We start from the raw sequence: 15930 nt of genomic DNA on the forward strand, positions 1-15930 counted from the left end.
ACATAAGTCTTTTTTATTAAGTCATGTTTGTGCTATACTGTTTTCCCTTAGGCATATATGGACTGTGTACATTTCATGCTTCAGAGATGTTTAGGTATTTGACTGTTCTGCTTAGAATGATCTCTTTGTTGTTCTGTAAAGAATTCTATAAAGAAGGGTAGTGCTCTCAGAGGCTGAGATTTTAAGTAATTGTTGCCCTCAGTCAAGTTGAATACTCTCAGAGACAATCTGGAAAAACTTCTGTTGTTAATAAGGCAGTCCTTGGATGTATTTGCAGATTTAAAAAATATTAATGATCAGGTGGTGCCGAGGTCCAGCCCTGGCTGATCCAGGGAGCTCAAAGCGGGGACGGCGTCGGCAAGGATCAGGATACAATAGCTTCAATTAGATATTAATTAGAGATGTAAAGAGTAATAGAATGAGGATAGCTCAGTAGGAAAATTCAGTGGAGAAAAGAGGCTGAGTAGCTTGGTTTACGCGGGAGACTAATAAAACTTCAAGACAAGAAGTTTGCACCACTTATGTAGGCCACAGGCATCCTTCCATTCTCCCAAAGGAGAGGAGACACTGAGGCCTCCCCGGTCAGATCTTAGAAGCCCAGGCAAAATTAGTAAGCTTGGTGGGTTCTGTGCTTCAGATGGAGACTCAGCCATAGTTTGAGAGAGAGCGACATGGGGAGACCAGTATTTCGAGAAACTGATCCCCATTCTTTATTTTCCATGGTCTACTTTTATACACTGAGATGTTATGCAAAAGTCACGCGGGGTCAGCAGTCCTGACTTTTTATCAAAGTCAGGTGCTTCATACAAATATACAGTATACAGAGGTCTTAGGGGTGTTACATCATCTTCTGGCCAGGGGGTCTGCTGACAATTTATGGCCCTTTCCTTGTGACAGCAGTCAGTCAACCAGGACACTTATTTCTCCAGGGTTGATTATTCTTAAAAAAGACTCCACCTTCCAAAGGTACCAGATAAAGTTACATTCCTATAGGGTGAGGATGTGGTGGGTTTTAGTTAAGGAAAGAATTTACTTAGCCTAAGGTCTAATGTGATTAATATCAAAGGTTAATACTTATTTCTTCCATATATTCATTAATGTGTGTAAGGGCAGGGGATGTGGAGACTTAGCAACAAACATTGGCTCAACAAATGAAAAACCCGTCACCAAAACAATTTCTAATCAGCCCACTATACTTATACTAATGGTTTTCTAACTTTTCTAAGGAACCTGTTTTTAGAAGGTTTAAAGCATCTTGTGCCTCTCACGGTTGGGAGGCTGTGAGCAATCACATGTGGCCGGACAAGCCTGTCAGGCAGGCTAGAGAACCTTCAGAGGAGTTTGTAGGTTAAAACACTCTTGTCACGCCCAGGAGTTTTTATTAACTGGAGCTCTAAGTTAACTCCTTCTCCGAAAGAGGTGGTGGGGGGCAGCCCCCCATAAAGGCAGAGGTGTAGGTGAGAGCACAAAGTAGTAAAGTAGGCAGTCTCTGGTTATGGGGGTAGATGCTCGAGAATTTCCAGGGGGACTCCTGAGGCTCGATCCCGCCTTTGTGTATGTCGAGCCTCCTTCCTCATGACCTTTGCCATGGGTGGAGGTCCTCCCGCTGGCTCCCCGCAAGGTGGGAATGTTAAATTTTCATGGTCAATCCAACCCTACTTTATCTTCAATTCTGTATTATTTTGTATATTTCTGCAGAGTGGCTCTAAATGTGTGTTCTGTGAAAAATCTAATTATGGAAATTTTTTTCATTTTATATAAATAATGTAAAAAAAAAAAAAAAAGCCATATACAAATTCCAGACCCAATTTGTCAGATTCTCAGCATTAGCGCATTGTTTTTCCTAGGATCTGGATAAGCCTAGGCACATAGTGAAGCCTTTTGGTATAATTGTATTATATACAGCTCAATATTCACAAGGAGCTAAGTAGGCTCTTAACACAATACAATGCTCCTAAGGAGAAAATGTCCCTGATTCTGGGAAAGATTGAGGGCAGAAGGAGAAGGCAGAAATCAGAGGATGAGATCACTGAATGGCATCACTGATGATGGCATCACTGATGTGATGAACATGAACTTGGGCAAACTCCAGGAGATGGTGAGGGACAGGGAAGCTTGGCATGCTGCAGTCCATGGGGTCACAAAGAGTCGGACATGACTGGGTGACTGAACAACAACAAGGAGGAAGAGGCTTGAAGAACATTTTATCTGTTTCCAAGTATAAGAATGCATAGACATAGAGGTATATTTGTTAGTTCAATAAATCTCTGGCTCAGCCCTTGTCTAAGTAAAAACCTAAAAGGACTATTTATTTTATTTTTTTAATTACCACAGTACTCCAAGGACTCAAAATACTGCTCTGAAGCTCATGAGCCTAACCATATCACAAATTTGGAAGTTAAGAAACTTCCTCACTTCATCAGACTTTAAACACTTCAGCAAGCATTAGCCATTACTGCAGTATCCACCCATGGATACTGACAACAATGACAGCACAGCATCCCAAGGGTTCCTTTTGGAAATAACATCCATGGTATTCGGCTTTAGAGTTTTCAGGTGGGAATTAAAATGGGTCAGTGCAGGGTAAGGGCTGAAATGGTAATGCCAAGGCATAGCTATGGGGATGTTATGGGGGGAATTGCTTGAACAATTTGTAGATTTTTTTCAATCACTAGGAGAAGGTGTTGGTTTCCCATAGTTTCAGATAACCCCATGGTGATTGATGATATGTATCTGTATTGTGACTATATATTATTTAAACATAGTGTGGTATGGAGATGTATATGTTTTACATGTTTCTTTATTCATGAATGCCTTCAAATAGTATCAGTATGCCTACAAATTACAAGAACTCAAATCTGTAGCAGAAAATGAATTTATTACACTTTGACTTCAGATTTTTATGTGAATTTTACAAAGAAACTTGTTTTTCTGAAATTAGTATATCACTTAGTATCTCTGAAGCAATAGCATGTTTGATTCTTTCTTCAGTTTCTTTATTCTTTTGACCATTTGATCATTTTTTCATACTTCCAGCTAATATTTCTACTTATGTAAGTCAAATCATTATGTTTTACACCTTAAACTTATACAGTACTATATGCCAATTGTATCTCAGTAAAACTGGAATTTTTTAAAAAAATTTCCATTTAATGTTCTGGTTTTAATGAAATATTTGAAAGTGAAATATAAACTAGACTTTAACATTATACAATAGCCTGATGGATTTATTAGAAGGTATAATATTAGTTTTTATAATAATTATTGTTGTAGAATCATAGATTTGAGTCTATAATTTAGATAGGAATATAATAAAAGAAAGAAAATGGCAAATAAGTGCCTAAACGAGGCTGATTTGATTGTGTCATTCTTATGATCATGTGTTTAAAGTGAGTCTGTGGTGGAATATTGGAAATTTCTGTCAATGCAAACTGGAGATTTCATGAAGGAAAGATATTCCCTTGTATTCAGTAAGCTATCATTGGAGTGCCATAATTGGAGAAATCCAGGTGAGAGAATACTGGTAGAGCAGTGATGAGAGGATGATAGTCATAGGGAAGTAGACCAGTGAGATGGCAAACCCTGGCGTTTCTTCTAATGATCTTGTCTTCTTATCCCTCCTTGAGCTACTTACTCTCCTGTTCATACCCTAGATCTGGGCATCATCAGAATCTGCACCTTCGCTATAATCCCACTAGCATGCAGCCCACTCTTGCTCATGACAACCTCCTTTCTTTTCAGTGCGCTCCCTTTCATTCTCTGACAACACTACTGATTCTAAGATGTCTAAATTGCTGATCCCACTACCTTTTACTTACCCTCATCAAACTCTACATGTCCTTCCTTCCTTAATCAGATGAATTCCAATAGTGACGGAATATGATTTTACTTTTGCAAGTACTCTTTACTCACTTACCCCTCTCTTACTTCATTGTACTCATTGGATGAAACCATAGACCTCAGTTCAGTTCAGTTCAGTCGCTCAGTCATGTCCGACTCCCTGCGACCCCATGAATCCCAGCACGCCAGGCCTCCCTGTCCATCACCAACTCCCGGAGTTCACTGAGACTCTCGTCCATCGAGTCAGTGATGCCATCCAGCCATCTCATCCTCTACCGTCCCCTTCTCCTCCTGCCCCCAATCCCTCCCAGCATCAGAGTCTTTTCCAATGAGTCAGCTCTTCACATGAGGTGGCCAAAGTATTGGAGTTTCAGCTTTAGCATCATTCCTTCCAAAGAAATCCCAGGGCTGATCTCCTTCAGAATGGACTGGTTGGATCTCCTTGCAGTCCTAGGGACTCTCAAGAGTCTTCTCCAACACCACAGTTCAAAGGCATCAGTTCTTCGGTGTTCAGCCTTCTTCACAGTCCAACTCTCACATCCATACATGACCACAGGAAAAACCATAGCCTTGACTAGATGGACCTTTGTTGGCAAAGTAATGTCTCTGCTTTTGAATATGCTATCTAGGTTGGTCATAACTTTCCTTCCAAGGAGTAAGCGTCTTTTAATTTCATGGCTGCAGTCACCATCTGCAGTGGTTTTGGAGCCCCAAAAATAAAGTCTGACACTGTTTCCACTGTTTCCCCATCTATTTCCCATTAAGTGATAGGACCAGATGCCACGATCTTCGTTTTCTGAATGTTGAGCTTTAAGCCAAATTTTTCACTCTCCTCTTTCACTTTCATCAAGAGGCTTTTTAGTTCCTCTTCACTTTCTGCCATAAGGGTGGTGTCATCTGCATATCTGAGGTTATTGATATTTCTCCTGGCAATCTTGATTCCAGCTTGTGTTTCTTCCAGTCCAGCATTTCTCATAATGTACTCTGCATACAAGGTAAATAAGCAGGGTGACAATATACAGCCTTGACGTACTCCTTTTCCTATTTGGAACCAGTCTGTTTTTCCATGTCCAGTTCAAACTGTTGCTTCCTGACCTAGTGACATTCAAATCTCCACCTAGTCTATACCAGCAATGAATGAACCTGGAGAAAAACACATGACATGTTGATGTGATTGGCTTTACATTCATGACCACCAACCTCAACTGAGTAATTAATGCTGCCTGGCAATCATTCTATATTTCTCTGGTGCATTTACTGTTTTTTGTCATCTAAGAAAAATCTCAAGGTTTTGGATGACAATTTTATACCTTTTCTCTGCTTCTCAAATCTCTAATACCACTTAAGCAGAGAAAAAAAAATTCACAAACCCCTGCCACCATACCTACCCGTGCCCAGCATTTATACTTATTTGTTGTTGTCCAGTTGCTAAGTCGTGTTCAACTCTTTGTGACCCCATGGACTGCAGCACACCAGGCATCCCTGTTTTATCTCCCAGAGCTTGCTCAAACTCATGTCCATTGAGTCAGTGATGCCATCCAACTATCTCATCCTCTGTTGTCTCTTTCTCCTCCTGCCTTCAATATTTCCCAGCATCAGGGTCTTTTCCAATGGTCAGCTTGTATATCTGTTTACTCCACTTTTACTTGAATTAGTTTCTTTTCTACCTCTTTAATATCTCCCTCTATACCAAATCACTCTATAGCCCACAGGATGCTGCTCTCTCTCCAATCATAATAAAAAAAACAACTTTTCTCGATCCTTTCCACCACTTTCTTTCTCTTTCTGATTTCTCTTATTGCTACAGAAACCACAAAGTACACAAACACTTGATTTTATTGCTAAGCCATACCTTAGACTGGCCCATAGAAAATTTCTTTAAAGACAGTGTGAGATATGAGAAGGTAAATGTTCTAGGAAGTAGAAAAAAATAATTCTGGCTTTTGCACTGCTATTATTTAGCAGTTTGAACTGTTTCTTGGTTCCCTTTTTTTTATGAGGTGACTATAATTATGCTTAATAAACTCACAGGATTGTTGTGAGATATGGTTTATATTCCATAATCATCACTGGTACTTTATAAATGCCAAGCATGCCAAAGACTAGGAAAACAAACACGACTAAGACATGAGTTCTCCTATAGAGGAATAAGAGACAAAGTTTAACACCATGAATAATTGAATTACTAGACTTATGGGAACAACTAACTTTGCTGTAAAGATTTATTTAGGGCTTAAAAGAAGATCACATGTGTACAGTAGAATTCTAATGGATAAAGAAATCAGTATATAATATTCCAGGAAAAAGCAACTTCAATGAAAAAAAAATTTGAAAAAAAATTACTTACCTTACTATGTTCATCTATTTATTGTTGTAAAACTGAGCACATTTGGGATTTTCTTAACCCACAGTTTCAATGCTCATGTTATTGTTGAACCTTTACCACTAAATGTTGCTATGGGGACCTCATACATGTAAATAATATAGAACTCCTCTGATGCAGTTAGTCTTGGCTGGATAAGATCAGATTTTGTGACTTTTTAGAGGCTATACAATTTGGAAAAGCCTGAAAATAATTTTAAATATACAAAATTGCATTATTTAGAAAGGGGCTCAATCAAGTTAGAAGCTCTGTATATTAAATATCATTGGCTTCACAGTGGACATGATGTCCTGGTACAGTCTTACCTGACCGCATTGCCACATCTTCTAAAAACAGTGCCTTGATTTTCTTTTTGGGAACCAACCACAGCCTCATCAACCTTCGTTCATATGGTTCAGATGAAATTTATCCAAGCAGATCCTTTCAGAACAACCCATTCTGTTGACCACAGTGACTCTTTCAGGGGTGGACATGTGACCCAAGTCAGTTGAATTGGAACCAGTGAGAATCAGTCTCAGAATTTTACCTGACTGTTAGGAAAGAGACCTGTGTTTTTCCACTAGATCCAAAGTTAATCAAAAGAGAGCTTGGAGGTGCTGGCAGTTACCTTCACCTCCCGTGAAACAAATGTAGAGAAAACAGAACCTGAAGTAGGAGAGAATTAGCTCAATGTTTGAGCTCTTGAACAAGCCATGTCAGAAACTCGCTCTTCCTTCTTCCCTGCACTTTTACGTTGTGTTACCCAAGAAAATCCCCGTCTGCTTAAACAAACATTAAAAGCACCTCTACTGCGTGACCTGTGAGAGGCATGACCTGTAAAGTTCTCTGATACTGTTAAGGAGCAAACCTGAATGGTTCATTTTGAAAAGCAGACTTGTTAGAGGGATTCCCTAAGTTACCTAGGAAGCTCAGCTTGCTATATAACTCATGTGAGTTAATAAGAACAGTGTCTTCATGATTAATGGTACCAGAAGTTAGAAATGTAGTTAAATTGAGGTGTAAATATAAATGTCAGAAATGCATGACACTCAATAAAATAGCATTTTCTAGAGAAAGCCCAAGACTTTTACAGTTTGGAAACCTTATATCCCTCCAAAGTCTCTATGTATTTCTCTCAAGTTTCCTATTGTTTCTCATGTTCTTGGGGAGCAAACTAGTAATACTCACCCAATCTGATGATGATGTTTCTATTAAGTATTGCAGTCAGGTGATGCGTTTCATGAAATTTGTGACACAGAGTGAGTAAGCTTCTTGCTTCCAGCCTGTCCTTTAGGAGTCATGCCATCCTCTCAGTATTACAAGTTCAGCTGAAATAGCGGTTTAGATTTTACTGCTTGGCTTGGGTTTTATTCTTTATTTCATTGACAAAAAGAATTTGGCCGTAGAACCCATCCCTTTCATCAAGTGCCAAGAGATTCTGCCAGATGCTAAGTGGGCTTTACTTTTCATTTCAGTGGAATCATTTAGAAAGTTTTTAGATATTTTTTAGTACATACATCTACACATGTCCCTTGTTTTGCATAAGGCTGTCTACCAATGTGTATCACATTTATTTAATCCACTTTTTCACCTTTATCTAGAATTTATATTCAACTAAAAAATGATGGTAGATGCCAAACTGAAACAGAATCAGCAAAGCTAATATATCATTTGTAAAAACTTAATTAAATAATTGGATGGATTCAGGAAGTAAGAATTTAGATTAAACAGAGAGATAAACTAATGGTTACATGTGTCTTTTTCTGACTTTCCAGACTTTGTATTGAATAATGGGAAATACTTCATATTAAGATCTTTGTAAATGATTATTTATCTTGCCTCTTTCTTGGACATTTATAAAAACTAAGATGATCAAGCTCAGGTCATTTTAAATCAGTTTAGATCTTCTACTTAAATAGTTACTTTATAATTATGCTTACTAAAGAGCTCAAAAACATTCCTTCTCAGAACATTGTAGTAGCTATGTTTTATGTGAGGTATTGGCTAAATTAGAGTGATTCACATCTTCAGCATTGATTGGGGGTGTTTGTCTATTATGCCCTGAGGCTTCCTCTTCCACCTTGTGTAACGTACATTTAAACAGTTTAATATAAATATATATGAATACACCCATGTTTAAATGTACTCCCAAAGCAAGAAGAGATAACTGCCTCTAGAGAAGCAATAATTAGGTTCCCAGCTGTTGTTCAGGGTAGACTTAAGGACTTAAGGATATAGTTCCCAGAGGAAGAACTACTATAACTACAAGTTGACAGTGTCTTTAAACAACGAAACAAACACAAATGCCCTTTTAATGCTTTTCTCTATTAGGATTATGTCTTCAAAATAACCAGCTTCTCGTTACTTAATCCAGTGGACTTAGCCACCTCTTCCTAAATTCACTCCTACAGGAAGATTATATGTTTTGCCCCACTGAATCAGAATGGACCATGTGGATTCGTTTGACCAGTAATTATGAATGGAAAAATGACATGAGCCATTCTTGAGCAGAATCTGGTATTTCTCATCTCTTTTCCCTTCTTCTCCCCAACTATGGGAAGTTGTTCTTTTAGTATGGCTCTTAGTATGAAGGGTACCTGGATCAGAACTGCAGCCAACGTAGAGTGGACATTAATGTGAGCAAAAGTGCATCTTTGTTACTGTAAGCCACTGACATTTCTAAATCATTTATAAATACAGTATAACTTAATCTAAGCCAGAATTTCTCAGCCTTGGAACGAACCACTGACTTGCAGTCTGCATAATTCTTTGTCAGGTGGGAGGAGGTTCCCTGTCATTGTAGTGTGTGTAGCAGCGTCATTGGCCTCTTCTCCAAGGTGTCAGAAACACCACATCCCCATTTGTGACAAACAAAACTGTCTCCTAATTCTGCTAAATGTCCCCTCAGGAGGACCCAGTTGAAAACCACTAGTCTCAGCCTATAAGTTCTTAAAGTGGGGTTCCAGAGCCAGCAGTATCTACTACATCACCTAGGAATACGTTAGACATGCAACGTCTCAAGCTCCTTTCAGACTGTCTGAATGAATAGGGCTGGGGATGGGGCACCGCCAGCTAAGTTGTAATAAACCCTCAGAGAGGTTCTGAACATTTAGGTTTGAGAACCGCTGGTCTAAGCTGACTGGTACACAAGTTTCCTTGTATAAAGAGAGGGCATCATTATTGCTTTTACTTATATATGCTCAACTGTTAATGCCTAAAGCATAAGAATTCCATTTTTGGTGAATCTGTAAGACTTTAGAAGATGCTACATGTGTACTTCAGCATAATACCTATCAAACAAATTAATGTTTTCTAACCTTAGCAAATTTACTCTGGTCTTGTAATCTAGTGATTCACCGGATCACAATAACTCCAAGTGAAGAAAGAACAAAGCAAAACAAAACTCCAAAGTGGAGTAGCATTCTAATCTTTAAAAAAAACACTTTATAAAATGATGTCGTAGAAGGACAGTTTTCGGTTTCTGTGATTTAGCCTTTGTACCCTTATTTTATTTAAACACGATATATTTATATATTTATTTATCTCTGGCTGTGCTAGGTCTTTGTTGCAGCACGGGCTTTTCTCTGGCTGCCGCCAGCAGGGCTGCTCTTTAGTTTCAGCGTGTGAGCTCCCAGTTGGGTGGCTCCTCTTGTGGCAGAGCACAGACTCTGGGGCAGGCGGGCTTCAGTAGTTGCCAATCCCAGGCTCTAGGCACAGAGTCAAGAGTTGTGGTGCTTAGTTGCTCTGCGTGCGGCAGGTGGGATCTACCAGCATCAGAGACTAAACCTGAGGCTCTAGCATTAGCAGGTGGATTCTTTACCACTGAGCCAGCAGGGGAGACTTAAGCACATTTTGTATAAACATAATTTATTTTTGATGAGTGGAGAATTGAGAATCTGTACTTAAAATTCACAGGTTCATTTAGTCGCAAAATTTTTTATCACAAATAATTGCCATTCTTTCCATCTGATTCTCTTTTATGTATCTGTGTACTCGTGGTCCCTCTTGAGCTTGAGCGTAAGAAACAATTATTTTGCAAAGTAAGTTGTTATCTATGTAAAGGTGTAGGCAGTGTACATTGTAATGATAATTTATATAGTTAGAGGATCGGGCATCCCCCTACCCCCAGCTTTGGCCTTCCCTGGTGGTTCAGTGGTAAAGAATCCACCTGCTAATGCAGGATACAAGGGCTCGATCCCTGGGTCAGGAAGATCCCCTGGAGAAGGAAATGGCAATCCACTCCAGTATTCTTACCTGGTGAATCCAATGGACAGAGGAGCCTGCTGGGCTACAGTCCCTGTGGTTGCAAAAGAATCTGACATGACCGAGCAAATACAACCCACCACCTAGTTGAAGTTAGCAATATGAGGTGAAAAATCAGAATTAATTAGATCATTTTAGCTCAGAAAATTATGTGCTAGGGAATTATATCACTTTGAATGACACAAATATTTTAATCTGTTTCTCCATGCTTCCCCCTTTTGGAGAGGAATGTTTACGGACAGAAACAATCTCATAAGCTTTTCCTTGATACTCTTCTCATTAACTCTCAGTAGAACATGGTCTCTACTACACTTGATAAGTATTTTCAAAGTCTTCCTAAAATCAGAATTTCAGGATGGCAATTGTAACCAGTGCAAGATAAATACAAGAAACTTACCCTTTAGGTTTTCTGCTTTTTATCAAAAGATTAAAAATAAATATCTTACACAGATTACAAAGTGATAGGTTTATAGAATAGACTAGGAAAACTGTTCCATGTCAGAAAACATAATATACATTTTATGTTTTTGGCACGTCACTGTCTTCCACACACTTAGCCATTAACTCTCAATTATATGCTTTGAGTAAAAATATCCCTTCTCAAAATTAAAAAAAAAAAAAAAACTTTTAAAGGTTTTATTTTTTGCTATTTTTATAGGAAGAAATCTTGATTTTTATTGTACAGTAGGATTGTATAATACTAAATATCCTCAAAATAAAAAGCCCTTGAATTTGCTCTTTAAAAGAGAAGGTGAAGTCTTTCCCTTTAAACCATTATCTGCCTGCCGGTGGAGAGTGTTTTTTAGGTCCTTTACACTCTTGAATTTGATTTGTGCTTTTGTAGCACGAATCCCAACATTCAGAAGACAGATCTGCCTGCTTCGGCTGCCTGCAGCTATGGAGAATTAGTCTGTCATTCTCAGTGTCGTGGAGTGTGTTATGTGTAAGAGTGAATAAGTGTGTGTGTGTGTGTGTGTGTGTGTGTGTGTGTGTGCGTGCGCGCGCGCGCGTGCCTCTGTATCTGAGGCGGGGTAGCCTAGAGTGATTTAAATGTGAAGAGGGTTAATCGTGTAGCATCTCATTCAGGCTTGGCTTTGAAACCTGTGGCATGCCAGGCTGGACAGCCGCTTCCGTGCCTCTGCTTTAATTTAGCAGGATGTTTGCTGCCATGGCAGCCAGCAGCATCCACTGCAGCAGCAAGGAAGAGCCGTAGATCTGCGAATGCAGGTGGAATACTCAAACACGAGAGGCTCGTGCAGGGCTGGCTTTGGTGCTTAATCTGCTCTTACAGGGCTCTGATGAGGAGGCTGTGCATGCTACACCGTGTCAGTTCCTCTAGAGTTAAGGGCTGCAGACCCAGATCAGTGAAGGGCTGGTGAGAGACAGGGAAAAAAAAAAAAAAAAGCACAGTCAGAGACATCTAGGGTGCTTGTGCTTCACTTCCTCGCATTTGGGAATACAGAAGCGATAGAGGGAAATGTGGACCCATCTCCCTGCTGAGACATGTGATTGGATGAAGATTGGAAAACGTGGTTGGCTTCCTGTGCTACTTTGCAGCTGGAGAAGTGTCTGGTGAACTCTCTTCTGCTTCCGATATGTCCAAGCAAAATGTTTGTGAGTACTGCTGATGAGGGCAATGACGTGGCAAGCTGAATTGTGGGCAACTCATTGATTGTGCTACAGCTCTAGAATCTAACGTGAATGTTAGATTCTGGGCTTTTCTTGAAGTGCATGTGTTAATTATAAGCAAAAGGGCCAGTTGGCATCTCTGTGCAGAAAGACAATATGAAGTCTAACTGAAAAAGAAGCCAATAAAGAGAGCCATGCAGCGGCCGGCTGAACTCTCTGTGTTTCGGAGCAAAGAAGTAAGGCCAAAGAGAGCTTGTCTTCAGAAGCAGAAATCTCTGACCAGTCTGTCCCTCACCAGTGAGGGGGAGAGGCGCCCTGCTGTGCGCATTTCCAACTGGTTTGGAAATGCTGCCAAGGCCAGCCAGAGGGAATCCAGCTATGCAGAGAGGCGCTCGCTCTCCAGGTGCTCGTCCCGCTCTGTGCAGTCCCTGTACCACACAAGCCTCCCTGGGGCCTGGAGCCTTCTGCCCACCAGCCGCTCAGGCAGTGAGAACTTAGAGGAGTGGACTTCCAGAAGAGGCTTGGAAGGTGAGAGCGATGAAGACAGCCGGTCTGAAGATGAAAATGTGTCCTCCAGGCCTGGCAGCCTCAGCCGGAGCTGGGCTGAGGAGGAGGGAGAAAGCTGCCTGCGGGAAGGCACAGCCCATCTGGATGAAGATGTCATCCTGACGATGCTGGGCGATCTGGAAGAGGCCCTTTACACTGACTTGTTAGGTAAGTTGGGTCTGCTCCTGAAAGGAGGATGGAGTTTTAAGGAGCTGCCTTTTTGCATGAGCCATAGAGCTTCTGTTCTTCCTACTGACTTTTTTTTTTTTTTTTTAAACCACCGTGACTCAAAAGAATTTTAAATTCCTTGTGTCTTGAAATGATTGTCTTTGGCAAACTGAACTATGAGAAGTAGTTGTAAAGTCTACATGGAGAAAGTGAATAGCAAGCACCTGCCCTGGGCATTATTGGCTCAGAGTCTAGATAGCCATAATTAAGTGTTCACGATTTAAAACTCCAAATGTGCTTTTTACTTAGTCGTCAGTAGGGCCTATTTGTTCAACTTCTCTCAAGGTGACCTCACCACAGATTTGAAATGAAGAATGATGGAGCTCGTGGCTCAATATTTTTGTGCAGTCAACTTTTTCCTGCTGCCTCCCTGGTGTCTGAAGGATGGCTTTGTACCTCAGTGACAAGCACCATGCGTTCTAGTTAGAATTCCAGAAATGCAGAAGTCTCTTCTGACAGCTTGACTACTTTTTAAAAAGTGTTGGACAAAAAATATTTAGGAGTGTGTACATTGTAACTGTTCAAATCACTATGTAGATGAGTGTGAACTGTTCTGATGCTTTACAAACTAGGCCTTTTTGATGACATGGTTGTTAGGAGTAACTTCTGATACAATCTTCAATTAACTAGGTATGAATAAGTCTGAAGTAACTCTTTAGTTCGCCACCTGCCTGAATAGGTAAACTATATGAAAGCGAAGTGAGATACTTTAAATCCAGTGCTCTACTGTACCATATTTATATCATAGGGTGCCTTCTTCAAAAACTCTTAGTGTTTAACCATTGACCACATCCTCTTTTATATCAGTGTGTTTATTTCCACAAAGGCCTTCATATAGAACCCCTTATAATCACAAGAATTAAACCAGACCAGTGATCTCTTTGTTTCTGATTCATTCAGCTGCCAAATATAGGTTTGCTTTTATTCTCTTTGTAGACCTTCCTGTTACAAGAGGTTTTATGAGATTTTTCTGGAATCTCAGTGAATCAGCTTTAGAAGAAGAAAGCTTAGAGAGACAGCAGAGGCAAATATCGCTCCATTTTGCATGTCAGTTTAGCTTTAGAAGAAGAATGTTTCTGCAGTTGAAGGAATGGTGATTTCTGAATCTCAATACCCTAGATGATCAAACACTGAAGATTTACTTCTTCACCATTGTGTGATTTCTGTGATGAAAGCTTCTTATAAAAACAAACAAACAAAACAAAACAAAAAACTGCATCCAGAAAAAGGCAAGAAAAGGAGTCTTAAGAATTAAGACTCCTTTTTCTTCTCTTGATACTCTGAAAGGGTAGAATCAAATCACATTTGTGATGTGATTCAAATCATACCTTGAAAGTGGTAGCATTTATCTTGTTCTGAGTACCTCTTATGTAAGTATTTTCAAAGATACGACCAGAGTGAAGTCTTCTGACAGCGTGTGTTGGTTGTTCTGTTAAATTATAGCAGGCTGTGGGTGGGTGTGTATATGACACATGCCTTTTTGTGCATAAATAACTTGGAGCATTACTGTCAGAGGGTCAGCTCTCCATAGGTGCCTGTGTAGTATATGGGTCTTAAACAGAGTATCTGCTAATTGTATTTATGGGATTGTTCTCTGTAAGGCTTTTTTCTCCCCCAACAGATGCTAGTATTCAAAAATGCAGATGAGAAAGTGAGAGGAAGAGTTTATTCAAACAGCTCTGATATGAATAATCATATCAGGATAATGAAGCATTGCAAGGCAATTCCCTAAATAATGATGCATTTTAAGTCGGTAAATATATCCGAGCCCATAGCACACAGGAATTTCAGGATTTCTGCCAGGTGCTTAACTGGGTTCTGCTTCTGACTCAAAATGGCCTCTTCCAAGTTAGTTTTTAGGCAGAGATCCCTGGGTTCAATTCTTTATTCTTATATATTCTAATAAATCAGATAGACTAGGGTTTGTGTTATAACTATATAGGAGAATATTTAAAAGATAACTAGTAAAACTGCTAGTTATATTTTGCTATTTTTGCCCCCTAATGTGTCTGATTTACCCTGATGAGTTGAAAAATGTTGTATCCAACTCCCTATTGGGGGTAATCCACAAAAACCAAGGTGATTTCTCCAAATAAATCAGACAGCTAAACTCTAAAAAATAATGTTTGTAATACGGCTATTGTAGAAGATATAATTCTCTGTGAATAAGGTTATTAAGAGCTGACTCAATGGAAAAGACTCTGATGCTGGGAGGGATTGGGGGCAGGAGGAGAAGGGGACAACAGAGGATGAGATGGCTGGATGGCATCACTGACTCGATGGACGTGAGTCTCAGTGAACTCCGGGAGTTGGTGATGAACAGGGAGGCCTGGCGTGCTGCAATTCATGGGGTCGCAAAGAGTCGGACATGACTGAGTGACTGAACTGAACTGAACTGAAGGTTCATTCATATATAATTTGTTTTCCTCCTAAAAGATAACAGGACTGGCAGTGTTCATGTACAATTCATGTAATTAAAGCCTGAAAAATAAGAGCAGGACCACACAGTTTAAATGGTCTGTCTGCCGTTAGGTAAAGATTCAGAAGCACCAAACTAAGCCAGTTATTCTGTGTCCTGCTCAGAGAAGAGATATTACAAGCCAAGAGAAAACAGTTCACACTAATGTTGAAAACTCAAAGTGAATTTCAGACTATGGCCTTCTGGAAAATGTGTGTATAAGCCTTTACTATTTTGTCTGACACTTAAGAGGCTTCCTTCAGGAATAATAGCTAGATTTAAGGTTATAAAAATGAAACGGAATACATTTTTGTGACTAAATACATTTCTCACTAAATGCATTTTTTTCTAACTTTTGTAACTAAATATTTCATATTATTTGTGCTTTTATATTTTACCTTTTAGGTTGACATTCTCTCCCCACCACTATTTCTCTAGACATCACTTGGATACAAATTTACAGGCTGTTTCAAGCTCGTGCCATCCTTAGGGGGTTTGCAAGTACATTTAACTTTATCTTGCCTTTTGTGGGTCATTGAGAACATTTACTGCAATAAATTTTGATTTGGTTATTATCTTTCCTGACGTGAATGAGGCAGCGATT

At 39.7% G+C, this 15930-nt stretch overlaps 1 protein-coding gene across 8 annotated transcripts in view; it reads left to right on the forward strand.

The window, feature by feature from the left end:
- NAV3 (neuron navigator 3) overlaps positions 1-15930 on the forward strand; it is a 902555-nt gene that overhangs the window by 713505 nt on the left and 173120 nt on the right. Inside the window, exon 1 of one of the 8 annotated variants that reach the window (XM_086398824.1) lies at positions 24-12808. The exons of the other annotated variants lie outside the window; for them this stretch is intronic. Within the exon in view, the coding sequence (XP_086254950.1) occupies positions 12289-12808 (520 nt within the window). The 5' untranslated portion in view covers positions 24-12288. Of the gene's footprint in view, positions 1-23; positions 12809-15930 lie in introns of those variants that run through there. 8 annotated transcript variants of the gene reach the window in all.

The sequence above is a fragment of the Bos grunniens genome, chromosome 5 (assembly GCF_055505025.1).
Source record: "Bos grunniens cultivar Pamir isolate PY7600 chromosome 5, Bosgru_T2T1.0, whole genome shotgun sequence".
NCBI classification, from domain to species: Eukaryota; Metazoa; Chordata; class Mammalia; order Artiodactyla; family Bovidae; genus Bos; species Bos grunniens.